Source organism: Falco cherrug, chromosome 1 (assembly GCF_023634085.1).
Source record: "Falco cherrug isolate bFalChe1 chromosome 1, bFalChe1.pri, whole genome shotgun sequence".
NCBI classification, from domain to species: Eukaryota; Metazoa; Chordata; class Aves; order Falconiformes; family Falconidae; genus Falco; species Falco cherrug.
The window spans coordinates 83932881-83959859 of NC_073697.1; the positions used below are offsets into that span (position 1 = coordinate 83932881).

Consider the following 26979-nt stretch of genomic DNA (forward strand, 5'->3'; position numbering starts at 1 on the left):
TCGCACAGACCAAGCATTAACTAGTGCCGGTGGTGCTGTCACTAGGTTAGACTTAAGCGGAGTGGAATGGAACTTAAGAGTTCAATAATCAGTCAGCTAACATCTTTCTGTCTGCACGTTTTCCACAAGAAGTTAATCTAGAAAGGAGTATTTTCTTATTCCGCCCGAAGAGCAAACAAAAAAAGACAAAAGGTGTCACCCTGCCTTTTGTTTTGCAGTGTATGATTATTTAGCTTCTAGCATATCTAAACACTGATCTTTTTTCAGTCACGCCCATGAGACATCATGAAATTCAGGGAGTTGGCCAGAAAGTAAGTAAATGAATAAAACAAGAGTCAATATGTAATGCAGGGCAGAATTAGATCTTTAAATCTTGTGGTACACCTGCAGTAACAAACAAACCCAAACTTCTCTGAAGTAACAAGTCAGGACTCCTCCAGTGCTTCGTATGGCTAAGACCATTTCCCATTATTCTGTGTTTACACTACAGGTTAGTGGATTACCGACTCCAGATTTAAGCTGGCAACTTAATGGAAGACCGATTCGCCCTGATAGTTCTCATAAGATGTTGGTGCGTGAGAATGGTGTGCACTCCTTGATCATAGAACCAGTCACAGCCAGAGATGCTGGAATTTATACATGCATTGCCAGCAATCGAGCTGGTGAAAATACATTCAGCCTGGAGCTCATTGTTGCAGGTAACATCTTCACGCTAAGCTTCCACACCGAGCACTGTAAGGATAACGTGAAAAAGAAGATGTTAAGTGCTGTCAAATGACATGGTTGAAGGGTAGGAGCAGAAAGAAAAGGAAGCCTCGCAGCAGCAGAACTACAGTATACTTGCAGGCGATACACTGATGTTCTGCTGCGGCATAAGCTGGCTGGCGTGTAACCTCTGTGCGCGCAGTTAAGAGAAGAGGGCTGTTGTCCTGGGGCACAGCTGAGGCTGCAAGCCAGACTATTTACTTGAATGTTTTTTTTAACGGCAACTTGTGCAGACCCATACCTACCAGTGGGCAGGCTAGTAGGATACGATTTGCGTGTTTCACCACATATTAGACAAATGCCATTCCAGCCTCCTGGTAGAGCAGTTCCTTGTATAATTAAAAGCCCATCCTTTTATGGAATATGAAGGTCCACTGTTTAACAAGCAGCGTGGAGCCGGTTTATCTAGTCTTCATGCTTCCCGTTTCAGTTCTTTGGGGGAAGGGGCGGGGGGGAAACGACTCAGCTCTGTTAGTGCTTACCCTTCCCCATTAAAATACTGATGTGACTGTTTTCTTCAGACAAGCCAGGACTGGACTTCACGGTTAATGGAGACAACACTTCAGTTTCCTGCAGAGATTTCTCACTACTGTTTTTTAGCATGTTGCTGAAAGAAAGGCTAAATTTTCATAGACTGGCTGGTGTCAACATGACTGCATCTTTATTTTCACAGCTAAGGAAGTACAGAAAGCACCTGTGTTTATAGAGAAGCTACAAAACACGGGTGTGACTGAGGGGTTCCCAGTGCGACTGGAGTGTCGAATCTCAGGAGAGCCGTCTCCTCAGATATTTTGGAAGAAAGAGAATGAGTCACTCACATACAACACTGACCGAGTGAGGTTAGACTGACTTGGAATAATCTCCCCTTGTATAACTTCAATGATGATTTATCCTGTACCACAAATGAAAAGCCAGAAGGTCATGAGAATGCTTTCTGTGAACAGCATCTCATAAACATTAATGAGTTATTGTAATAATTTATTCAATCTTGAAGCCAGCCTGGTGGTTGAGCCAGAATTAAAATGCTAGTTCTGTTTTCCATCCTTGGATTTAAACAACTATCTTTGCACTTTAAGCAAGTGTAGAAGTATTTTTCTCTTCTAGAATGAAGACAAAGATATTTACTGGTGAAAACGGGGCTTCTAAGTAAAGCTATCTGCTTCTCAGCAGAAACCTTGCTTCATAACTCTGCTGTGTAGTTAAGCAACTAAGATTCAATATTTTATATTCTAAGATCTACAAATGTACCTTCAATATTTGAAGGAATGTTTAAAAGCAAACTGATGATATATTGCAAGAAAGGGAACTTGTTACTGATACGATACTGTAATAAATTATTGCTGTCTTTCTGAATAACTAAAAGTAGTTCAGTACCTCATTCCTCAAGATTTTTTTTATCCTTTCCCCAAAACGTCTGGGTAAGTTCTGGCCTCCCTACTACTTAAATCAGATTTCCAGATGGCTTAATCTGTTATTGTGAAAGAGAAGTTACTTCATACATTTTTGCTGCTTAGTTTTCAGTACAGGATATTAAACTGCCAATTGTCAAGCATACTCAAGGTTTTCTATTCCACTTGCTAATTTCAGAGAAAGTTCCACAGTAATTGAAAATTGACTATAATCAATCTGGAACTAGGATTGGGTCAGTTTATAATGACATTTTAAAACAGTCTACACAGTTTTGCAGTTTAAATAGTAATTTTCTACTTTTCTTTTGTTTAGCATGCACCAGGATAACTACGGCTATATCTGCCTGCTTATTCAGGGAGCTGCCAAGGAGGATGCTGGCTGGTACACTGTTTCAGCTAAGAATGAGGCTGGGATTGTGTCTTGCACTGCCAGGTTGGATGTTTATAGTAAGTGACTTCCCTTTTCACTATCACATTAATCCCCCCAAAAGCAACAGTTCTGTAAGTTTCAGTTTGTTCGCAGAATGGTTTACATTGGTCTCTCTCTCTTTTGTTTATAGTTTCTCCTCAATAGTAAAGATCCACATCAAGACAACAAATGCTCTGTCAAAGTACATGTCACCATCTTTCAGATACCTAAAGCAAAACAAACATGCATGCTTTCTGGTTTTGCTTAGTATATTAAATATAGCTAATTAACATCAGATAATGGCATGATGACATTATTTTTGTGGATCATTATTACTATTGCTCTGCTAGCACTTCCCTAACCTTTTGTATTCTTTTGTACATTAGTCTGTAATACACCTGTGACAGCTACTAGAAGTGTAGTAGATGTTTTTATGGCTTTCTGCTTAATTATTTTCAGTTTGTTCCAAAGCAGCTCCTTACACAGCATATGTTTTCTTAACCCAAAATCTCTTGCTGGTCTCCTCATAACAAATTAAGGGGGGTAAGGGGAGAGATTGGAATGATAAAGGATGGTTTCAGGGAAGGTGGGAGTAGTGCAACATGAATTAGAGACTTGTATGCTGAATAACGCTGAGCCAAGGGGTGGCAATGGCAACCAGACTATTTCCTTTCATATACAACAAATAACCCTTGAATGGGCCTGTGACTGCAACATGAGCACATGGAAACAATCCCCTTGCTGTTGCCCTTCTCAGTGACACAAGGAAAGGTAGAAAGCAATGCCAAAAAGGCAAAGTAACAAACAGAGACACTATTGTTTTTACTTACACGTTTGAAGGTGAAAATAGATGCTGAGGAAAAAAAAAAAAACCACCACAAAACACAGAAATGAAACAAACTTACCTTTGATATAATGGTTTTCCGCTGCTCATAAATTACTATCTCCTTTACAAAGGATTGATTGTGCATCTGGCCATGCTTTGTTGCACCGCTCAAGATGGCTAACATTTTTTCCTTCCTTTTTAATCTGTAGCTCAGTGGCAACAACCACCTCAGACAACCAAGCCAAAGAAGGTGCGGCCCTCAGCCAGCCGATACGCTGCACTTTGTGACCAAGGACTAGACATCAAAGCAGCTTTCCAGCCTGAAGCAAATCCAGTCCACCTGACAATGCAGTCTGGCTTGGTAGAGAGCGATGATCTGTAGATTCAACTGCCGCTTCCATCATTTTCTTTCAAAGCAGAAACACTGAAAGCCATTGCCTTGACCAATGATGCTCCTATGTCACTTTATGCAAAGGCAGACACCTTCAAGTACAAAAGATAGACAACAAACAACAATAACCATATATTCCTTATTCATTATACCAAATTAGAAAAATAGGTAGATTATTAATAGAAATGTACACACTGCACAACAAATCACATTCACCAGTTCCTTATACCTGAGTTGCTTCAGCTCTTACGAATAGCCCTTTTCATAAAGGCCAAGATACATCAGAGAGATTTTTCAGAAGAGAACACTATTTATCACTACATGCCTTCGTAAGCAGTAAGTAGATGCTACAACCTCAATGGTGCAAGATGTTTTACTTGAGGCCATTAGATCACAAAGAAAATTGGAATGTATCATTATCTAGACTTCTAAAGTGGTAATGCATTCTGATAGCTACAATGAACAAGTGCAATACTGTAAGAATAAAACAGGAAGGGACAAGGAAGAGAAACGTAAGCAAATGCTGTATCTCTGTGAAGTGCCTTCTATTCTACATTGAAAAAATATCTTGCCTTAAATGCTGTTAGTATGGACAACTCTATAAAGCAACATCAACATGGTAATTTTAAATTTACTCTTATTTTTCCCTCTTGCCATCGATGGGGAGGCTTACTTACAAACATACAGCAAAGACGGTTTAAGCATAAGTAATTTAACCTTTTCAAGATAATGAAGAAAAAAGAGATGACGTGTAAGAACAGTCTATTCCAGACTATGAATATTGGTAACTAGATGGGAAAAAAAATGCCGACAGTATGAACCACCGCAGTAGGTTACTGCAAGAGGTGGGAGTGGGACAGGGCAAGAGGTTGAAACCATAGAAAAATCTGTGGATTTCCTGAAGACACTCTGTAGCCTCCTCATACTCCCATTCAAGAATCTGGAATTCTAAGGTGAGCTGAAAACTACGGAGTGTATGTATGGGACGTTTGACTGCTTAAAGCTTGTGTAATGTGTATGAGGATTTAAGGAAATGTATAGTAAGTGAAAAATGGGTTGAGACTGCAATATAAATTTAAATGACAAGGATACGCCACAGGTGAAAAGCTTGCAGATCTGAGGAGGTAGAAAAAGAAAATGGACACAAACACCATCAAATTTGTGCGCCTTTTTTCTTTTTTTCCTTAACATAGCACATGTCTCTGGTAGGTTTTGGTGGGTTTTTTTCTTCTGACTGTAGGCAAATGACAGCTCTTTTAATGGGTAGAGTCTGTGCGCCGTAGATGAAAAGCCCAAAGGCTACTTTCAGAATGCAAGGCAAACCCACATCAAACTGGAGCCCCACCTAAGTCAGACCTGACTAGGTAGTTTTAAATTAGAACCAAATGGATTTCAGATGAAGGGGAGAGAGGGATGGAAGAATTACTAGGCCTGACAAGAAAAATGAGCATTTGATGGTACGAGCTACGATACTTTGCTATGAAAGGAAAACACTGTATTCCTTATATGAAGCACATATATGGTATCTTTCATTATTTATAATAAAAGTGTTGAAATCTTTTATCTCAGTTCAGTTATTCAGAAGTCCTGTACTTAGGTTGTTTGGGTTTTTTTATTATTTTGTAATTGTGTACACCATATATTGCATTACTGCTATACATGTATTGCTTTGTAAGTACACAAAGTTTGTTTTGTTTTTTTAGTGACTAATAAACTTTAGCACATAAGGTAGTACTATTCTGGTGCAGGATGTGACCAGGTATGGGGATCGTTAATCTAGATTAACGTCATAGTCTGTCATCTGGGAATAATCTGATTCTATTCTAGAAGTATGTCATATCATTTGCCAAATTTTTCTTGACTGTGACATGCTAATTAACTTTTTTGTTTAGCTTCACTAGCATTATTTTGCCACCTTTTAATTGTATTTATAAAAAAAATGTATTATCATTACTTGGGATTGTTGTGCTGATATAATGTGGGTTTAACATCAATAAATATTACACAAATAGAAAGTTTTCCATCTGGTAAAGACTGTTTCAGTACAAGCCTGCAAGTGTAAGATGTAAAAATTTTATGTATTATGCATACAGATGAAATGAGGGCTATATGCAGCGTCTAAAAATTACTAGAATTTATTAGAATATTCTGCTTCTGACCCAGAATCTTGTTCAAACAAAACAGAGGAACATGGCCCGTAAGTTCCGAGAAACTTCTGCCAAATAAAAGTACTTGAATATACTTTTTTAAAATAGGTTAGAAAATACGCAGGTCTATCTTCCATGCCTAGTAATCACAACACAACATCACAACTGATTCCAAGTAAAAGGCACGGTCAAAGTACTGTTAAATTTTCATTTAAGAACAGTCTTCTAACAAGGCAGTATCAAAATTTTAAAAATGAAATGTTAAACTTTACTTGTAAAATCCTGCATGTAAGCTAGCTTCTCCTTCTTTCCTTTCTGTGCAGACACCAGGAAAGATGCAAGATAAGTTTTTTTTCTTCTAGGTTTACTTTTCAAGTGTTGATTACCACAAACAATTATCTCAGCAATTGAGTACTGACATTAATGGTGATACTGCAACTGAGTCAATGGAGTTCTGTCTGCGTACAGTAAATTTATCTTTGGCTTAGAGACTGAAAAACTGCAACTGCTCTTGTGAGCTGGCTTAAGATGAGGTCATCATCACTTTTTGCCTCTGTATATATGTACAGACACACACTTAAGTACTAAATCACATCTCTAAGCAGCAACATTGTTTTTATGAAAACATTCAGCTGTGCTGTTGCTTAGTTACTGGGACTGTTTAGGTTTACAAATTCAGAGATAGAAGCGTGGCACAAGAAAATGACATACTTTTCAAGCCAAAAATCTGATGTTCTTGGAAGCATCAAAGTAATTTTCAGAAGTTTAATCTCCCTCCAAAGACAGACAGTACGACCTGAAAGTGTACTTTACTTTTATCATTTTGTAGGACTAAAACAAGAAGTCCTAACTTTTTGCAAGACTTCAGGTTTGGCTATGGAAAGACTTAAAATTCTTTAGGAAGCTGATCAGCCCAAGTGTATTCAAAGCAATCGAAGACTCGATGCAGCTGCATTCAGGATGATGACAGAAACCTCTGTCAAGAGTGTCAATAGTGAGGTGCAAAATTCCACAGGCATGAAGGTTTGTTCAGCTGGTGGTGTACCTTAACACATGATGCCTTTATCCTGCAACTTCACAACAACAGCAACAATTACTTAACACACACCCCTTTTTTTTTTCCCCCATCACCACCAACTGGGGATCAAAACCAAACTAGAGTCCAGTTCGAAACTGGCTTATAAAATCATGGTTTCTTTCTGTATTGCCACTTTCAAAGGCCCTTTTAATTCCCTTCGGTTGTATGGTAATAAATGCCTGGATTCCCCACATATGGACAACTACTTCCTTATCTCTGCAAGCAGCCCAAATGGATGTAATATGTAAACTTCATGAGATCGTATTATCCATCATGTCATGATGCTGAGGGGATCGGCTGCATGCTCTGGCTGTACAGCCCGGCTGCCAAACCCACACGGTGTAGTACAGATCGATTAATGCATGGACTGGAAACGCCTGCTCAGATTATGCACGCTGACAACAGACCTGTTTCACTGCCTCACAAATCAGATGTCAGCAAATTCTGCCCTGTGCATGTACATTTAGCTCATTCTCCTGAGCTGGTGGCAAGAAAAAGCCCTCCCCATGCAGAGTTTTCCTGTTTGAGCAGAACTGTGAGCACATAATACACATCAGGCAGATGAAAACACATACCCTGCCCCAAGAAATTTACCATTTACTCCAGACAGCACACAGTATTCTTTAACATGTATTAAAGCTTGCGACTCAAAATCGGAATTAAGCCACAGTCTCTTTACAGAAGTAATTAATACATAAAATAATCTCATACTGCACCGAATCTCTAATAAAAATGTTGGCACTTGCAACATAACGCTTAGCTCGCGCTTAGAGCAAAAAAGCCAGACTACCAGCAACGGTACCTGTACAGCAATGACTTCAGCAGCTATAGAGAGGACAATTGATGAATGAACTTCAGTCTAACACCAGCAGGAAAGAGAATTTTTTTGCTTTAGGAACCAACTGCAGTACAACAGGTAAACCCTGGGGGAGGGCCAAGTCTTGCAGCTGCTGTCACTTCCTAGTTCTGAAGTAGTTTTAAGTGGTCCAGAAACAGCTGCAGAACAAGAAAGGAGAGAAAAATAACAGCACATGGCCACTACTCAAAACGATTACATCATTTACAGCAGGAGCTCTACAAATCTCATCACATTGAATGGATTAGAGTGGGGTTTTTTTGCCTGAAACTGTTCTGTTAAACATACAATGCAACATCTCGTCAGGCTTTTCCCAGCCAGCTCTTGGCCCAGACATCACAGAGTATTTCTACAAAGATGTAAGGGTACAAAAAGACATTGCCAAGGACAGGACCTTTCCAAGCTACTGCAAAAGGTGTTGAAAACACCTTGTAAGATAAGACTTCCCACGCAACAGGCAACACACCTCTGTTCTACTGCAGATTAAGAACTAGTGAATTTTGGAGATGCCTTTTACCTGCAGCTGTTGTCTGAGCAACTGCAGGAAAGTACAGGTCTAAAAGAAAACCTGTTTACCACACTGTTTTGTAGTATAATGCACAATTCTGTCTTACTAACATACTAACTCACTTCTTCCTACAATACTTCAGAATCAGATTCACTGAACATTTTCATAATACCCTGCTAATCCACAATGTTTCATTTTTCTTAAATTCTGTATTAACTTCAGCTGTACAGTCTCTGATTGTTTACCAATTCTTGTTTAATAACGTGTAATAAACAAAAACCTAAAATCTGATGTAATTCTTCTATCAGCACAATTGCTAGTAAATTCAAAGACCTTGAACTGTATGTGAAAGATGTCATTTCAGGTAAGGTACCAGCAGCAGCTTTCATGTTTCAGTTCGTAAAGTTCCAGATCTACTTTCTACTAGGAGAAAAAGCATAATTACATAATGTAGATTTCAAAATCTAAAATAGGCTGTTGTTTCCTCAGTGTCCTGAGCATAAAAAAAAAAAAAGCATAACATAGTTAAAAATCTTAATAGAAAGAATGAAGTAATTTAAAATTATTTTTTAGGCTTTTTCTGAGCAGCAAATCCATTACACAACCAACACCATAAAAGCAGAACAAAATTTTAATTTGTGATTATTAGTGCTTTCTTGCAACATGTAATAACGGTTATAAGAAAAGGCACAGCTACTGCTAGTTAACTATCATTCTAAAAAAATTAATTTCAGGCCAGCCTATATATCCTAAGAATAGAGCGTCACAGTGTTTCCGATCCCTGACTCCAAGGACTAGGACGTCAGTAACCAAGCCTAAGGTGAAGCAAAAGGAACACAGCACCTTAAGCAGGGAAAAAAGTGTTGATGATCAGCACGCCTCCACCGCCCTCACTTCAGAGTTGTCTTGGCTGCTTTTGACAGATGTCAAGTCAAAATTCAGAACTGAACTCGCAGTAAGTGTGGCTGAGCTCAATGTGGAAGTCAGAGAAAGGTGACATAGCAAAGCATTAATTAGCAGTTAGTACAGCAGAAATACAGTTCCTAATTACAAAGGATAATACAGCAAGGGGAGCTCAAATGGATTGTCCTTTTTAGAGGCAAAGCTAAGTTTATTACTTTGGCAATGCAAGTGCCTCTTCACAGACAGCTTCAGCTGCATATGTTGGAATAAATAATTTCTTACGAACAAAATTCACCTCATATTAGTAGTCTAGTATACTTGCTTCTCCCCCAAATGTAAAGGCACCACCTTAATTAATCAATGAGAGATACAGGCTCGTGAGAAGCATTACGGGAAGCCAGATAATACAGCATTAGTAAGAAAGGTGCCATGGTGCTAATAGAAACAAAGATTTTACAGAAAACTTAGTAAACAGCTTTGCAAAATCATGTAAGTAAATCAACCTCACTAATCTCATCTTTACAGATCAACTGAATACGGCTTCACTGTGTAGCATGACCTCCACTCTGGTGTCCTGAAAAATTATGGTGAACTACAGAACTACAGGTGCTCTCTGTTCTATATGCCTTTCAACAAAAGAGCTACAAGAACCTGCAGAGCACAGATGCAGTTCTGGTCTACTGCTAGCGGAGCTGTCTCACCATCACAAAATCATATATGCACACTAAACAGCATCTGTACAAAACACACACAATGGCTATATTGTTTCTTTTCTCTAGGATTACAGCAAGTTTTCAGTAGAAATGTACCAACTACCTGAAAAAATAGCATGAAAAGTCACACCAACAGCAGCAGGAATTAAAACACTGTTACTTAGACCTTTTGACAGGTCTTCAACATACAGGCAGAGATCTGTTTACAACACAGCCTTCAACATATAAGTGCAATGTGCACTCAGTCCATTTAGCATCAGAAGTACCTGCAAGTTATAATTCACAAAACATCAAACTGCTTCACGAACATACTTCAGCAATACCATATCATCAGCTTGCACTTGTTTCTAAACGAACTCTTCAAAATAATGCAATAATTTCAAACACGGCAATATGTGACACATGCAAAGCCACCTCCACAGTCAGTCAGCAGGCTGGGAAACAGTGACACCCACCACAGCTCTGTCTGCTCAGATGGTGTGAGCTCAGTGACATCTGCTCCCACGCTCCATTGACATTATCCTAACATGCATATAATGACACCAAGAAAGATTTGGTGGCTTTTACTTATATGTTGTCTCAGCACATTTAACATCATCACACCCAAACTGCCAATTTTTTACCAAACCGCCAAGTAGCCAAAGGAATAAAAGGAGGAAAAAAACCAGTAGAGTTGGATTTAAAAAAAAAAGAGAAAAACACAACTGTAGGTTTCAGTATTGTATTATATGAAATGAACAAAAATGTCCCAGATCTTAACAGATAGGAGCTGTTAATATGAAAAATAGGAGCATAAAGTATTAGAGCAGTTGTTGTGGTCATAGTCATGCTGATCTAAAGACGTCTGACAAAGCAGAGGTAATATTTGTTACGAACTAACTCAACAGACATACCTACAGCAAAAAGGAGCCTTCAGCACATGGTCTGAAATTGTGGGTAAGAATAAAATGTAATCTGGGGCTTCAGCAGAGTCCTTACTTCTTCAGGCAATAAGCACAGCCAATGCTCTTTAAAGACTTTCTCCATCACCACATTTGCCCTGTCTTTTCAAACACTGATTGATTACCCTAATTAAGCAGGTGTACCCGGTCTTGAGAAGTTTTGTTTTCATTAGCTTTATGTAAATTAACTACACTATGCTTCAAAAACAAAACCAACCAAAAAAGTCACATAATTGCAACATCCCAAAGAGATTTTGAACGCTGGGACTTAAATATCTACTTTCTACCCAAGTTTCACTGAACTAAATGCTGAATACCTTTCGGTCTTTAAAAGTCATGCCTTAGGTCCCCAAATAGCTCAGGATACATGGATTTGGATTTTACAAAACCGGTAACAGCAATGCCAGCTATCAACTTTGTACCTACACAGGCAGCTCCACTTCCCGAAAACTACGTAAATACGCTAACCAAATCATGGCCAATATAATAATGCCTTAGGACAGACTGCCCCCAGGAGGCCAAAATGAAATCTCTCCATGGGAAGTAGCACTAACTCGCTCCCCACACACTAACTCTGCAAGCTTTATATACTTCTGTTACTGTAACAGAAAGTCTGCAAAAGCTGTTCCTTGTGATAGCTCCTACTTAGAGCTGTTTGTTTTTTTCAATAAAAACAAACCCACCACCACCACACCAGCATCTTCCGTGTCCTGCTAGAAACTTCTACTGAGGATAACCATAGAACAGTTTGGGTTGGAAGAGACCTTGAAGATCATCTGGTTCCAACTCCCCTGCCGTAGGCAAGGACACCTTCCACCAGAGCAGCTTGCTCAAAATTCCCACTTAGCCCATCAATTGCAATATATGCCTCAGAAGCAGATAAAGACTAACTACAGCAAGTTGTAAGTTACAAACACACTTATAAGAAGCAGAAGTAAGGCTCCAATGACCTACCTAGGAGAAAAGAATAACACAACAAGAGTAGTCCAACATCTTCCCAAACAGCAAGAAAATAGAGATGCAAAATAATTAACTTGCTAGGCCTACAACGTGCTCCAACTAAAGCCCAGAACATGCAAATCACACTACCTATAAAGTTTAAACTAAATCAAATGTAAAGTCAACAGAAGAACAGCTTTAGGTTTCCTAACTTGGCAGTGACAAGGTAGGGCACATATAAATGAGTAAATACTGCAATACACAATCTCCTTTCAGTGAGCATATCCTTTCTGAAGCAGGAACCCAGCTGAGTTAAAATACTAAAGCAATGACTATGGATAAGTCAGAAAGGGGGCTGCTGTACAAAAGGACTGCATGCTGAGTTAAGTGACAGCTGCAAAAACACAACATGCCTTGATGGTCTCTAGAAATTCTGGGGAGGTGGTGAAAGGCCACACAGGTACAAGTGACATGGGCTGGGGTGGGAGAAAGATCTGGAATAAAACATAGTGTAAGTTGAAGGCCAGATCTGGATAGCAGTCATCTTTAAAGTGCTCCCAAAGCTAGATGATGAGGCAAAGTTCCAATGCATGCCTGAAAACACAGTTGCAGGAAGAGGAGCAGAGATTCTTCAGGAACAGCAGAAATATGGAGTAGTGGGAATTTGTAAAATACTTCATTCTGAACAAAAAAAACCACCAAACACAATCAAAGAAGTAGGAAGATGTTGGCACTTGAAATATTATAGGAGAGTTTTAAGCAATACAGCAGGTGGAGAAACATCAGACAAGTAAGACCACATGCTGTCACTTCCACTAGGAACAGAATTACAGAAACTTTGTATTCCTAGTAAGAGAGTGGACCGAAATTTTCAAAATTCAATTGAGAAACCATGGTAACAATCACACAGTCCTACTCAAGAACACCCACAAGCAAAAAAGCCCAGAACATTTCTATACAGTTTGGCATAAAAGCTAGCAGCACAAGAGGTCTAAAAACGTCTGTTTTTACTCAAGGACAGTGACGTAACAGGCACACTGGAAGACAAATAAGCAAAATACTGGTACAAAATATATAGGAAAGTCATAAAACCAAATATCAATATATAAACCTCAACAAATCACATTGGAATTTCCAGGCCTAATAAGGTAAACTCTGTTGTTAGGCAATATTATCACCCACACAACTAAGACTATGGCAGTAGCTATGCTATCCAAGGACTAGAAGGCCAGCAATGTCACTATAATGAAAGGCAGCACTAACCAGCAGGTTGGATAAATGTCACACTGAAGATGCCAAGATCACTGTTTTCACACATTTTTTTAATGCAGCAAATCAGGGCCACCTAACTTTGGCTGCAATCCCTAGGAGCATACAAGACCTGAGTCAAAACGCTATTTTCAAAGACTGGCTTTGTGATGGTAATTTCTATTTCTGCAAAAATATTGACTGAGTCCAGTACTGTAGACTTCCATAAAAAAGGAGCAACATAAGGAAATACGCTAATGAAACCAAAAAGACAAGTCAAAAGAATTAAGGTGCAAGGTTGATGACAACACTAAGATTGTATGCACTGAACTTCAGTATGATAACTTTAAATACACATGTCTAAACTTTATTTGTGGGGAGGGGGAAGCTGGTATGGATTAAAAGCTACTAGAATTTAAAAGTCAACCTTTGTAAAACCAGCAGTCTAACTTTAGCAGTCAAAAGGAACCTGTCACTGAATGTAAAATTTACAGACAGATCAGAGTGTAGAGGAACAATCTGCAGAAGTGCATACACACTAAACACCACCTTGGGAACACGAACCACCCCTGAATAAGGAAAACAGATGATCAAAATAAAGAGTAAAGTGCTCAGGGAAGGGAAGGTCACAGAAAAAAATATCTCCAACCTCTGAACAAAAACCTAAATCAGTTTTTGGTACCATGCAGGAACTTGAGCAGAACGTCTACAGGCAACTTGTTGAAGGTTTTGCCCCTCAGAGCAATATGTAAGAAGAGGTTACGAGGAAAGAGTGAAAAACAGCTGGGGACTATCGCTCCCTAAGTTTTTAAGAAAGCAAGTAACTCCAGTGTGAAAGGTCTGGGTTGAAACTGCCTAATTATCAAATGACTGGAAGCTGGCAAAAGTGACAGCAGGCTTTTGGGAATTCAAAGGGTGGAAGGATCACCTGTGTTTTAAGAAGAGGTTCCAGAGGGATCTAGGGAACTACAGACTTATTGCATTTTTCTGTACATAGCAAACTGACAGAAATTGTTCTAAAGCCATGAAAACAACTGGATAAACATACTGAGGAAAGTCAGAGTTGCTTTGCAAAGGAAAGTCACGTTCAATAAACATTTTAGAGTTTTTCTAAAGACTAAAAAGAGACGAGAGTATCTGACACATTCCCTTGCCAAAAACCATTAAAGATGATGTGCTGCCAGGAGAAGAAGCTGTCATATCAGTAAGTTGTTTAAAGATAGAAGAGAGAGGGAGTTGTTCTTTCCTAAGAACATGGATTGCCAACAGACCACCACAGGCACCTATGCTGGGGCTAGCAAAGTACAACCAATTGGTGAGGGTTCTGAAACAGCAATTTCTAAAGCCCACTGTATAGTCCTCTAACTCTAAGTAACTCAAATTAATAAAGGGATAAAGGAATTAAACAAAAAAATTGCAGAACTATTTCACTGAGGAAATAGGTGTTAAAACAGCAGACTAAATTCACTGTACATAAATTAGAACAATTGACACTGGGGAAAATACAAAAAAAAAGACCTAAATACATATATAAGGAAATGGATTCCAAGCTGAACATTAATTATTCAGAACTGAGTTTTTCTTACATAGCTTCTGAAAACATAAGTGCAATGGTTAGGAAAAGGCAAAAATATTAGGCAACATTTTTGGCAACAGTATAAAACAAAACATAAATCATCCGCGGGTTTTTTTTAGGTAAGTCCACAGTGAATGTTGCAAGCAGTTCTACCTGTTCCTCCCTGAGAAGCTCAAAAAGTAAAGCAAAGGACAACAAAAATTATGTAAAGTCCAAAAGAGCTTTCCAGCAACAAGCAACTAAAAGAAATAAGACTCTTTAGCCTGAAACAGAAACAACTGAGGCAGGCAGGACACCACAGAGGTCTACAAATTCAGGAGCCTCACCAAGAGAGCGCAAGATGGCTGTTGCAATGTCTCATCCAATGTAAGAACCTGCAGGCCTCAACCAGAGCTATCACATGGCAGATTCAAACATACCAATCACAAACTGCTGGAGGTACAACAGTCTTCTAAGGAGGCATCACCACACACCTGACCTGTTACCTACCCCATGCATTCACTGCTTCGCTTTCTGAGACATCCCACCAGGCCAGACAGACAAACATGTCTGACATTGGCCCATACATCACAGAGTATTTCTACAAAGATGTAAGAACTTCTTACCCTAGTCTGACAAACAGGTATTACTTCTTAGAGTAGATGTACACAGTAAACACTGAAATGGATTATGGTTTTTAACTAGTTTTCAGTTCTAATTTACCATTTTGAAGGGGTGGGGTGGGGTGGGTGGGGAAGCCTTTTTAAAAATTATTTTAAGGCTACCAACACTTCAGACTGGTTCTATAGCAACAGCAGTAATAAAAACATAGGATGTATTTTTTAAAAAGAATATTTAACACATGCTGAGATTCTTTTGAGAATAAAAATATATTCTCACACAAATATAAACTAAAAATGGCACTGTTAATAACTTACTTAACAGTTCCCTTACCCAACAAAACAAGGGATAATAATAATTAGGGACAGAACGCACTAAGAGGGAATTGTTTCTAGCCTCTCTAAGTTTGGCCTCTGGTCAAGATATGTCACACAGGCTTTGCCTGTGAAATACCAAGGACAGGTATGGGCATTAGTCAAGTTATGGACATATTACTACCTGACTAGTAAAAACAGGAGTAACTGCTGTCCTTCACCTTCAGCACCCTCGGAAAAAAATTCATCTACTGTTTAACCAATTCCTTCTATCAAAAAGAAAGTATTAATTAGCAATTACATTTTCAGTGCAAAGATACGTATGACATAACTTTTCCCAGCAAATGCCACCTCTCTACAAAGATATAACAGTAAGGACTCCTGAAAGGACTACCTTTAGCAGTATTTTATATTCCAAAGTGAGTTACACAACCAACTGTAAAATCCCCTGAATATACAACCATTCCTTGGATTATTTCTCAATACATACCTGCCAGAAGCTTGAACACGCACTGTTTTCTGGCACAAAGATAAAATCTCTCAGCTGCACAAACGAAGAAAATCTCAGACTTTATAAAGATTCAAAGTTATCATCAGTGAGATCTCCTTTCTGTACTTTGGTTTGTGCCAAGATGGGAAGTAATTTCAGAAGCTGAATCAACATCTGGATCATGATGCAATGAATGCTTGATCTAAGAAGTGAAGGTTCCAAACCACATCCACGGTTTCCTTCAGAGATGATAAAAAACATCAATTACCCAAAATTACTTGATCTCAACAGAAACGCCTGAGGTCAAATTTTTGGTAATTTTTCAGCAAGAGAGGAAAACTCAGGATCATTCACAGCTGAACAATTACTCTGCTTCAAAAGCTGCTTTGAATAAAATAAATGACTATTTTATTGACTATACATACATATTAAAGAGTATCATAACAGTTGAACTAAGCGTTCAAGAAGATGTAGTGCAAAATACCTTGACTTCACACTCTGGAAGTGATGAAGTGTTTTCTGAACAAATGCTGAGTCAGTGAAAAGTCTTTTATGCAGCAATGTCTGCAACTGTACTGTTCACTGGTGTACATGCAGCTCAAACTCAGAATACAGAGTCAACAACTCCAGTGACCACAGTCCTTCAGTGTATACACGCAAGTGCTACTGGATTAAATGAGTGCTGTACATACAATCAAGAACAGAACTGAGCAGGTTTTGTCTTTACAAAAACACACTGCATATAATTAAACCTCCTAAAGGCAATTCAGCTATGCTGAAGGTCTAGAAGCTCTGAGCTTTGTAGGTGCTAGCTACAAACAAACAAAACCCAAAAGGAAACTCCTTGCCACTTTGTAGGGACTAACTGATAAGAATAAAAAATTGTGCAGTTCATAGTCTTTGCCCTACATGAAAAACTTGATGCAATCATACCTGCCAACCAATAAACATGCCTCCGCACTTTATTAGCCTTGTGTAACACGGTATTTAGAAAAAAATCTCCACTCTATCCCTGATTGGAAAACATGACTTTATAAAAAAAATCATGCTTTAAAAACGTACCAGCATGTTATTTAAAGCTACACCATACCAAAACCAGATCTTTTTCAAATTGTTATATATACAGACTTTGTAATACCAAATGGACCCTTTCAGCAGCTAAACATACACACTGGACTTTACCACCGCTGAATTTCTCCTCTGACTAATTAATATCAAGTCAATTACATACATCAATCTTCAACCAATTTCCACCCCTCTCCGTTTAATTAGCATACATTTATGTATTACCATCATGACAGTAAAGCAGGTACTTATTCAAGGTACTAGTTAAGTCAGAAGCTGCAAGCGTCCATCCACAACTAGCGTACTCCTGTAACATAAGGGGTCTCCAGAAGAAAGACAACAGCTTGCGCAACTTCACAAGGCTCTCCAAATCTTCCGAGGAGAATTGCTTTCTTTAGCTGATCTTCTTCCAAATCAGCAGTCATCCCTGTGTGAATAAAGCCTAAGAGAGGAGAGATATTTGAAGAGTTACCTAATCTTCAACTATATTTCCCTAGTGGATTTTCCCTGAAATCCTCCAAAGTGAAATCTACTACTAGGATTCCACATCAGCTACCATTTTTCGAAGTCTCAGAAGTCAATCCACATCATTTTATGGCTAAGACCAATTTTTTACCTAACCAATATAACGTGTTCTAGTTTTGAAAGCACTGATGTAATAATCAAAATGCAGAGATCTATGGAAGTCCATCAAAAAAAAAGATAACTAAAAATGGGTCCCAAAATCATATTTAGTATCAATTTTCTGAAAGACAAAATACACACATTTCACCAAAACATTGTCAATGAAAACACAAGTACAAAATCTCTGGCAAGAAACCCCTACAGCTTGCAAGTGTTTCCATTATATTTTAGAACTTACGACAACACTTACGTAATTTCTATTACAGCACTCATTTGAAGATAATATTTCTTGACATTTTTGAAGGACATTTCTTTAACATTTTCAGTTATCTGGGATTCAGTTTTCCTACCGCTCTTCACATAAACTGCAGTTTCATGAACAGCTGATCTTATCTGCTTTCTAGGTACCACCAAGAGCGAAAGTCTCAGTTTTGCTTTCTACTGTACCACTCTGCCCCTTTATGATTGCTCTGGACCCTTCTGTGAGCTGCTCAATTCACTAAACAATAAAATGTATTTTTCCTGCCTAGTTCACAAGGTGAACTGGTTCATGTAGAGGTCTGAAAGGCATCAGAGCTAGCACAAGGTGAGCAGCAGAGTACACAGTTGTGAGTGGAAAAAGTCAGAAAAGACAGAAGGGATTTTTCCCTCAGGGCAGTTGTTTGCTTGGACTAGATCAGCTTGTGAAATCACAGCCTTGTCCTCACTGAACTTTCTTTCCAGACTCTCTCCTTTTACTACAGGGACAGACAGGGACGCTTTCATGCCAGCTTCTTGTGGTCTTTCATGTTTTTCTAATAACAAAGAAGCATCCTCTAGCAGGAGACAAGGGTCTAATTAGTTCTAATACTTCCATCTGCAAGGGCAGCAGGTTTTGAAGGAGCAACAAAGAAAAAAACACAAAACATTTATTCTGTAATAATGGACAGAGGAACAGGTAGACACACTCTTCCAAATTTCTCAGTGTTGCCTTAAGAAGACTGAAGGTTTTGTAAAATAATGTATTACACTTTACATTGAAAAAAAAAAAAAAAAAAAAAGAGATTTAAAGCATTTACTTACAAAGGTTGAAGAAAATAATAGACATTTGTCTCAAGTTACATTCAGAGTACAGCAAATATCCAATGCTCTTGATGAGCACGTATTGCAACAGTCAAGGATCTAGCAATTTCGCCAAAACTAACCTGGAGCAACCATGTTGACTCAAATTTGCTTTTTTGCTACTTTTTTAGCAAGAGAGCGTGAAAATCCAACTAATCCTGCTTTGTTAGCACTATATACACTTTGACCAGAGTTGCCTTTAAGTCCTACAATACTTCCTAAAATAAAGAAACATCAAAGAGAAGAAAAGATTAAATGCCTAATTTGAAACCTCGTACTAGCTTTGTAATTTTAAATGTGGAATGGAAAATGAGATTACATGAACAGGAATTAGAATATTTATTACTAAGTGTATTACTAAGTGTACTTTATAGCCTAATGCTGGGATAAGCAAATCCCTCAATTATCTGCAATTTTTGTGGAATCCATATAATTATGTTGATCAGCAGGCAGCAGGAGAGTAAAATGAAAAGCTTTCTAAAAACATATGCTCCCACAGAAAAAACCAAAACAAAACAACCCCAAAAAAACCAACAAGCCAACTGTACCTATTTGATTCCTAGTAACTAGCAGTTAGTAGATTTAGCTACTGAAAGAGCTGATGAAGAATGGTAAAATCATTTTTTCAATAAAATATAAACTCTGAGGTGTTTATTAGTGAAACAAGCTGGGTTTACATTTAGAAGTTGCTGAAATTACACAAAAGAATAAGCATTCATAAAGAAACGCTAAATATAGAATGTCTAAATACAAAGAAATTTAATCATAACAAGTAACATTTTAATACCTTACACCTGCTAATGCTTTCTAGACAACTAGTACATTGAATTCCACTGGATTAGACAAGCAACTTACCTGTATTGACAATAGCACCTCCCCCTGGTGTTGAATAATGTTTTTTACAGCAGATTTGCATGTCAACATTGTTCCCAAAAGGTTAGTGTGAATCTGGGCTATCATATCTTCAGTCTTGGTTCTCAGTAACAAACCATCCCTAACAAACAGACAAAAAACCCCAAAAGAACTCCATGAACAACCCCAGTGACCATATGTACTCCTAATAAAATGTGAGCGATGAATGGGATATTAATAGGGATTTATATGGTTCTATACATTATAGCATTCAAAATGATGACATTGCAAGGATGACACAGAGCAAGAAAAAAGTTAGTTATACATCTGACAACAAAGCCTCCTTTGCAGAGAGGTATCAAACACTGTTTTGTATCACTTCAGGGGGGAAAAGTGAAAGAAAGAGGAGTAGAGAGGAAACTCATAAACTTGGAATGAAGAAACTACAGTGAAAGCTGTATCATCTCTTAGAATTCTACTGTCATCAGGAACAAAATATCAGTGAGTGCTTAATACTGTTTTCAGATGCACTCATTATTAATACTCTTACTAAATGCAAAGGCCCTTAGCACCTTACAATAAGATGCTGTCATCTAGAATTACTTATAATTATGTAACAAATAACTAACCTGTTAATCCCAGCTGCATTAACCAAATAGTCAACAGGACCTAACTTCCTTTGCATCTCCTCAAATCCTTGTTTGCTGGATACATCACAGCTAAGTGCCAGGTGTCCTCCTGTATTGAAATAAAGGCATGTCATAATCATAGTGAAAGATGGTACACCATTCATAAACATTCTTCAGAATTTATAACTCAATTTTAAAAACAGATGTTGAACTAGTTATAACTTGAGGAACCCGTTTAATCTCCAGAGAATTAAATAAGAACAATTTTCAAGTATAGTATTGATGTATTAGTTATGTCACAATTTCTTGGTTTATATTTTTGGCCTTTTGAAATCAGAAGTTCAGCATGAGCAGGCTCATGCCTCATGGGCAGGCTGGTCTCAGTTCTGGCACGGTCAGGAGCCAAGGATGACTCAGTTCATACCGCTTCCTTGTGACCTTGAACAATTCCCTTCATCTTACAATTCATATCTTGCAGATAGAATAGGTAACACAACTTTCCAAAAGAATCTTGTGAAAACCTAACTGTACTGATACAGCTTTTCTTTCAAATTTCTCAGCCTTTATTTTCATTTTCATGTAGTTAAACAACGTTTATTTAAAAATAAAAAAATAGTTTATTTAATGACTTACCACTTTTACAGGTTACTTAAGCACAGGACAGTGAAGAAATAACCACAATGCGGCACACTTACCACCAAGATTACGTGCAGTGGTTTGGGCTACTTCCAGATTTCCAGCAATAATCGCCAGGTGGCAGCCTTTCTGTGCCAGTAATACTGCAACAGCTTTTCCTGTTCCTTGTGATCCTCAAAAATGGCGCAAACCTTGACCATCTGCAAAAATAATTCACAAATTGCAAATACACCATGAATTTTCAGGTCTAGTATAGCAAGACAGTAACCACTGTTCTTGTCAACATCGCAGACCTTATTATTGTGTAGCATTTCATTTTGCAATACCAGATTACAGAATTACTGATTTATTTTGTATACACCAAAAAAAATAATAATACTTGCACTGTTAGACACCACTTCTACAAATGCAAGTTAGTTCTTCATGATTTCTGAACTAGCAAAAATTATGTATGTAATCTAGCATTTCAATGCTAGTGTTATGAAAACAGTTCAGTCGATGAAATATGTGATTTATATATAAAAAAAGCCATAATTTATCATTCAGCTCTTTATTCAAAGCCAATGGTAGTATTTGTAATTACATTGTTCTTACAAGCACTATTTTTGTACTACAGTTATTTAGCCTCAAGGTCTCACTCCATCCTAAGTATCTGTGTTGAACAACCACATTGCAAACATCAGCGAGCATGATTTGATACTATTTTATTTACAATGTTTTCATACTAAGTTACACTGTATAATACTATGCTTTACCACTAGCCCTAGCTTTTTTTGTTTCTGCCTTTGAAGAAAAAAAAAAAAAAAAGAAGGCTTTTGAAACATTCAATTATTCTGAAGTAGCTAACTTACATGTTTATGAAGGACAGTAAAAAGAAAATACTTCTGTAGAACAATTTTTTTATTCTGCAACCTCTAGAAACCAATCAGCTGTTTCGGGATTTCCTGAGGAGCCAGAGGCAGAATCCAAGCTAATAGTAATGAACTTCTTTTGCATACATTTAAATAAATCCTTTTTGAACCCAATTATACTGTCTCCATAACATCCTGAGGCAATGAGTTTTATTATTTGTGGAAAAGTACTTCCTTTTGTTCTTAATTTGCTTTCTGATTAGATAATACTATGCATTTGTCCTCATACCTTCCCCTTACTGCCCCCTTACTCTTCTGTATCTTATGCTTTCTGCTATATCCTCTTTCAGGTCTATTTAGTTACTCATATACATATGGAAGCCATTCTGTATCCCACTAAAAACTGTCCAAGCTCTTAATCTTACCACCTTACCCTTTGCCTTACTTAGGTGTATAATGCCCTTTTTGATGTGTGATAACCAGAAAAGTGCAGTGTTAAGCATACAAGGACACCATCATCTCACACACTGGCATAATGATTTTGGTTTTCTGCAACAAGGCCTGAAAAAGCAGGAAGTCCTTGACTGTAACAAAGTAAGCACGAGTGCTTGAAATCAGCCCACACATCTGCTTCCACTGTCAAGCTGCCATCAGCTCCCCAGGCACAGGAAGAGGATCTTGCATCTCAGGTGTCAGCCCTTTGCACAGACCACATACAAAAAGGTGACCTGCATGAAGACAATTCCTTGGTGATAAAAATGGGGAGCACTGACTCACCAGAAAGACCAATCTTTTGGGTGGTTTTCAGGTAGCTGGAAGAGATGAATCAAGAGGTCTTGCACACCAGTAACTACAGTTCTTACTGTCCTAGCAGACTAAAAGCACAGCCAACCAACCAGTATTTTGTTGGCAATTTTTCTTTTTGTTAGAAGCAAAACCTCAGTCTGCCTTCTCCATCATGACTGATGTCTTCTTTTACAGAATTACCGCAAAAACTCTTGCAATTTCTTGCCTTCTTGTTGCAGCAATGTCATACTGGAATATCCTCCTTCCTATTTTGTTCTTACCAGCACTGAGTATGCTACTCTTATTTTTGTTTGAAATGTGGAATAATATAATTGGGAAGGACCTCTGTAAGTCATCTTGTCTAAGTCCTCCACCCCTCAGCAATGTCAAGTGATCCATCTTACACTGTCTATAAATACTGTCAGACCTGTATGTATTTTCCAAATAATTCTAAACACTCTTAGCTACACAGGTCCCAAAAAGCTGCCTGTGGTGAGAGAACTTCTTTGAAATGTATCGCTGTACCCTCCCTAGTCTGAAAAGGGAAAAAACTGTAGCATTTCTACTGCTCTTAGAAAAAGACAGCAAAGGACCTTGTTTGTTAACCACATAAGAGAGGGAGCATAAGGCATCGTTCCAATGCAGCAGCAATATGTAATTTGTATTTTAACACAACAGAGCCATACTCTTTGGAGTTGTTACTTGGGAGGAAAAAAACCCGCAATAGGAGTAATAAGCCTGTATTCCCTGGTCAATCAAAGCTAGGGAAAAACCAAGTACCTTTTGAGCAACAGGCTCTCCCAGGTCTCCACAGATACAAATGAGCCACCTTTGTCCTCCACGGCCCTTCGCTTCTTTCACACCAAACCAAGTCCCCGTGACCCTCAGGCCCGCAGCAGCAGAGCCTCAGGCCGCACGGCTCCGAGCCCACTGCCAAGAGAACGCCCCGCGACAACCGCCGGCCGGTGGCCTGCAGCCCGCCCACGGCCCGCGCTGCCCCCCGCACCGGCCCTCGGGCACAGACAGCCCGCGTCCCCTCACGGCAAACCTTTTCTCGCTCCCCCCCGCTTATTTTCGGGCTCCCGCCAACCTCCTCCGACCCGGGCCGGCACTCGCGAAGCCCCTCCCGGCTGAGGGCAGCCCCCCCGCCGCCTAACGGCCGCAAACCGCCTCCGCCACACCCGCCGCCAGGGGGCGACAGGGCAGGGAGGCGGGGAAGGAGGCGGGGCAGGAGGCGGGGCAGGCTGTGGCGGCAGTGCGCCCCGCCACGGCTCCCGCCCCGGGCCCGCCAGTCGGGCTCACGGCAGGGAGCGGGGCGCGGTGGCGGCTGGGAGCCTGCCCGCCGCGGGGCACGGCCAGACACGTGTCGTCTTCATATTTTTTCATATGTTTGTAGAAGGAACATACAGACCTGAATATCATCTCTAAAATTTTGCGTTTCTGCTTAGAGATATCATAATATTGCTACATAAATATATAAGTAATAAAAAACCACAGCATTTTTCCATGAAAAGAAAGAAAATCAAAGCCAAGCAGTTGCTCACTTTCTCTTTAAGTTCATCTACTCAGCTCCAACACGGACATATTTCCTACCTCCAGGACTTACTCAAATTTTGAAAAGATGTCAGCATTCTGGAATAAAGACACCACTGAAATATTTTTATGGTCGTGGAAGCTCTGAACTGTAAATCTTCACTTAAAAGTATCTTTTGAAGTCACATCAGAGTTCATTTACAGTCAACTGATGGGAAAAGGACCTCTTAACAAGAGTGTGAAAATATTGACTAGAAGTATTTGTAAGTAATAGAACAGTTCTGAAGCGTGCAATTACTGTATGTTTTAAGATTTTCACAAATTTAAATAGAATAAGCATTTAGGAAGTAAGATTGCCATTCTTCATTACCTGAATCAACTGATTTACAATGTAAGAGCTTGCTAGTCTTACTATATTTGAAGACAGGAGGTATGTTTAAATCACACATTACAGAAGCTTAATTTGTTTCTTAGGAGAACTCCGGAGGACTTACTCAGTCAAGCAGAAACTCTTGTTAGTTTTTTTGGTTTTCCCCGAGTCTTTAGATTGCGTATGCTCTCCCCTGCTTGGTCAGGAAACACTGTAACTTCATGTCTAAGACAGAGGCTGCTCAGGCTTGACAGCGATAACCTACTCATCTGCTCTTGAATACTTCAGGAAGTTCAGGAAGAACGAGCATCCTTCACACTTACTGGGCTTTCTTAGAGACCACGTAACAGTTAAAGCAAGGAACATGAAATTTAATAAATAATTAAATAGTCTCACTTCCGTTGCAGAGATCAATGAAAAAATAAGTAATAAAACAAAAGGCTACCTGAGAAGTCCTGCCAACATTTTGTCATCACTGATACTTCTTTAGGTTTCTACACACGCACACAAAGTACTTTTCTTGTCAACTGTTTTCTCCTTGTCTCTTCTCTCACTTCTAAGATGACTGCAAAAAAAGAAAATCCTCATTTTTTTCACTCCAGATCTTGGCCTCATGTTAAGTAAACGTTATTGGCCCAAAAGTAAATGTTGTTTACAAAGACATACTGCAGCAGACATCATGTTGTCTTCCGTTCAGTTCCCTGATACTACTGACATAACGTCACAGTATCATTTGTGAACTGTTTTAAGAACCAGTAATGTGACTATAAAACTATCAAAACTGGTATCTACGACCCCTTTCCTCATCTGCTAAATGAAATAGAATTTTACTCAAGCTGCTAAAAAACCCATAATCACTACAGAAATGTGAACCGTCACGAAGCATTAGTAACTGAGCATTATGCTGTAGAAATAGTTTCTACTTCCTGAATTTTAGCCAAAGCAATCTAGCATTCAGTTGTCCATCTGCAACAATCTCTCTAACCTGAGGAGGGGTGACCACAAACCACACCTTTCAAGCCCAGAGCCTTCAGGAGCAGTTGCCAGCCTAGAATATACAGATGGAAATTGATGGAGCAGCACAGAGCAAGGTCTGATCTGATACAATAAATATTTTCTAAATCTCTAAAACCTGGCATGTAAGGAACAGTACATAAAAAAGCAAAGTCATAAAATCCCGTTAGATAAGTCATACTCCAGAAAATCCCTATGCTGCTTTCGCCTCTTATCCCCAGCTAAAGAGAATCATAGAATCACATTCATGCGTGACCCTTTCAGCTTTGAAAGAAAGCTCAGACTACAGCTTTTGTACCTAAACAGGTTTAGTGGAAGGTTAACATAAGGTCTGTGCCTCCAACACCATCATTACACTAATGATTGCCTTGATGGTGAGCACGTTTTTGGGTCAGATGGTCATTCTGACCTTGGGGAAATGGTTCCTTTCTTCTGTACTCCTTCCAGGTGCCACGCGGACCAGCCTCACAGTAGAGAAAAACATTCTAAACCTATCAATAAGCGCATTTCAGTGGGGCGCGTTTCCATTTTAAACACTCTCCTGTGTTCTCTGAGCACAGACTCATATCTGCCTAAGGGTGATACTCTGTACCATGCTCCAAATAATCACCCTTTTCAGGTGTGGAGGGTGGGGGAAGTCTTGAAATGCCTTTCCAGACATACTACAGGGAAGCTATCTGCATGCTCCGTTTCAAATGACTTCCACAGACTGACACAAACTCCAGAAACAGAGGCTTTCAATTAGAGCAAGCACAACCGAGACCGCTCTAATAAGCTACTTGATCGCAAACACTTAAAAACCTATCCTACTTATGGTTGGCCATCAGTGAGGAACGACTACTTGTGTGTATCAAGAGCTTCTGGCACACTGTCAATGAAGAGCTTAGGAGCAGTTGAGGATGCTCTTGCCTGCGTAGAAGTCTCCAGCAGCATACGTAGAGTGACCAGAACAACCTCAACAGCCCAGATACCCCGCTTCGTGCTTCAGGATCTAGATGTATTCACCAATCACATTTAAAGAGCTGTTAGGAGTGCACGAGTACCCGCCATAAACCAAAACTAGAAGCAATGTCTGAACTCCTCTCACGCCGAGTCGACCTGGAAACACTGAAGCCCACTGCTGGGATCCAGGCACGGCCCCAGCTATTAACCATTCTCTGGTACAGGGCCAATTTGCATTCATAACTTGCTCAGGATCACCAACAACTGGGCATTTCTTTGGGTTCACACTTACTTGATATAAATAGCCCATGACTGTGCTACCAGTTGTCTCCTACACCCGTACCTAGAGTTGACTGAAAAAAAGCCACACGTCACAGATGTATCCCACAGGTCTCTCTCCAAGGGAGCTCTCACTCAGCTGATTGCAAGGCTCTCCGTTTCACTCTACCCTTGGGACTAGAAC

At 39.2% G+C, this 26979-nt stretch overlaps 2 protein-coding genes across 7 annotated transcripts in view; one reads left to right on the forward strand and one right to left on the reverse strand.

Moving 5' to 3' along the window:
- LOC102046790 (palladin) overlaps positions 1 to 5815 on the forward strand; it is a 193559-nt gene extending 187744 nt beyond the window's left edge. For all 6 annotated transcript variants that reach the window (XM_027815184.2, XM_055706444.1, XM_027815185.2 and 3 more), the window contains 4 exons: positions 491 to 698; positions 1439 to 1604; positions 2488 to 2621; positions 3619 to 5815. In XM_027815184.2, the coding sequence (XP_027670985.1) occupies positions 491 to 698; positions 1439 to 1604; positions 2488 to 2621; positions 3619 to 3791 (681 nt within the window). In that variant the 3' untranslated portion in view covers positions 3792 to 5815. The remainder of the gene's footprint in view (positions 1 to 490; positions 699 to 1438; positions 1605 to 2487; positions 2622 to 3618) is intronic.
- Positions 3769 to 21220, reverse strand: LOC102046622 (3-oxoacyl-[acyl-carrier-protein] reductase-like). The gene is given in 7 exon segments (XM_027815189.2): positions 3769 to 3892; positions 7828 to 8021; positions 16114 to 17620; positions 19759 to 19897; positions 20385 to 20493; positions 21080 to 21196; positions 21199 to 21220. Coding segments are annotated over 5 exon segments (408 nt in total). The 3' UTR covers positions 3769 to 3892; positions 7828 to 8021; positions 16114 to 17599.
- Between the last annotated feature and the right edge of the window lie 5759 nt (positions 21221 to 26979).